This window comes from Orycteropus afer, unplaced genomic scaffold, assembly GCF_000298275.1.
Source record: "Orycteropus afer afer isolate SDZICR_OR568_19922 unplaced genomic scaffold, OryAfe1.0 scaffold00006, whole genome shotgun sequence".
Classification (NCBI taxonomy): Eukaryota; Metazoa; Chordata; class Mammalia; order Tubulidentata; family Orycteropodidae; genus Orycteropus; species Orycteropus afer.
In genome coordinates, this window is record NW_006921593.1 from 6,239,021 (window position 1) to 6,239,987 (window position 967).

At 64.2% G+C, this 967-nt stretch overlaps 1 protein-coding gene across 1 annotated transcript in view; it reads left to right on the forward strand.

The window, feature by feature from the left end:
- Positions 1-916: 916 nt before the first annotated feature.
- The window catches only part of AUTS2 (activator of transcription and developmental regulator AUTS2), a 1,395,185-nt gene continuing 1,395,134 nt past the window's right edge, over positions 917-967 (forward strand). Inside the window, exon 1 of the mRNA XM_042780996.1 lies at positions 917-967. This exon is cut by the window's right edge and continues 318 nt beyond it. Within this exon, the coding sequence (XP_042636930.1) occupies positions 917-967 (51 nt within the window).

The window sequence follows — 967 nt, forward strand, 5'->3', positions numbered from 1 at the left end:
GTTCACCCCCTCCCGTTTTTGAGGAAGGGTGACCTCTTCTCGGGGACTGGAAAACGTATTTTTTTGAGGGGGGTGGCACCGTCAGGATTTGCTGCTTCTCTTCTTTCATCGCCCCCTCCTCCCCCCTCGAAGACCGAAAAGCGAACCCCACAACTGCTCCAGCATCGTCCTCCCCTTCCTCCACCTCCTGTCTCCGTCACCCGGGCCACTTTCGCCGTCCCTTCCTAATTATTGCATTATTATGCGCCCCTCTCCGGGGGGTCTCGCCCCTGTCCCCTCGCTCCCAAGCGGTGGCCTCCGCGGGCTGCATCTCGCGCACGTTCTGGAGCCTGGGAGTTTTCTCTGAGGTGTGTGCGCGAGGCGCCGGGGGTGCCTGCCTCCCGAGGGGCGGGGGAAGTTCATTCCCCCCACTTTCCCGCGACCTTTTTGGACCCGATTCTGCATTCGGGGCGCCGGCTTTTTTGGGGCGCGGGGGGCGCGGCGGAGAATGGCCGCGGGGAGGGCTCCCTGCCGCCTCCCCGTCTCCTGATCAAAGCATTCCGCTATTCTGATTTATTGCCTGCTCAGGAGTTATTTTTTTTTTTTTTTCCTCCGAAGGAGACCGGTGTGTTCAGCCATTACTTTGCTCGGCGCCGCTCGCCGGAATCTCCACCTCGGTGCTGTGGGGAGCACCACACTTGGGCGCTTTGCCGCTCGCCCTGCTCGCGTCCCTCCTCCCTCTCTCCGCCCCTTCCCCCTCTTCTTTCTGCTCTTTCTTCCCCTCGCTCCCTTCTCCGGCCGCCGTCTCCCCCGCGTCCTCCTCGGGCGGAGGGAAGCCGTGCAGGGGGAGCAGGGCTCCGTGTCAATTTTTTTGTGTGTGGCCGCGGCCAGAGCCCGTGGTGGGCGGCGAGCGCGGAGAGCCCAGCGCGGCAGAGCCATGGATGGCCCGGCGCGGGGCCATGGACTCCGCAAGAAGCGGCGGTCGCGG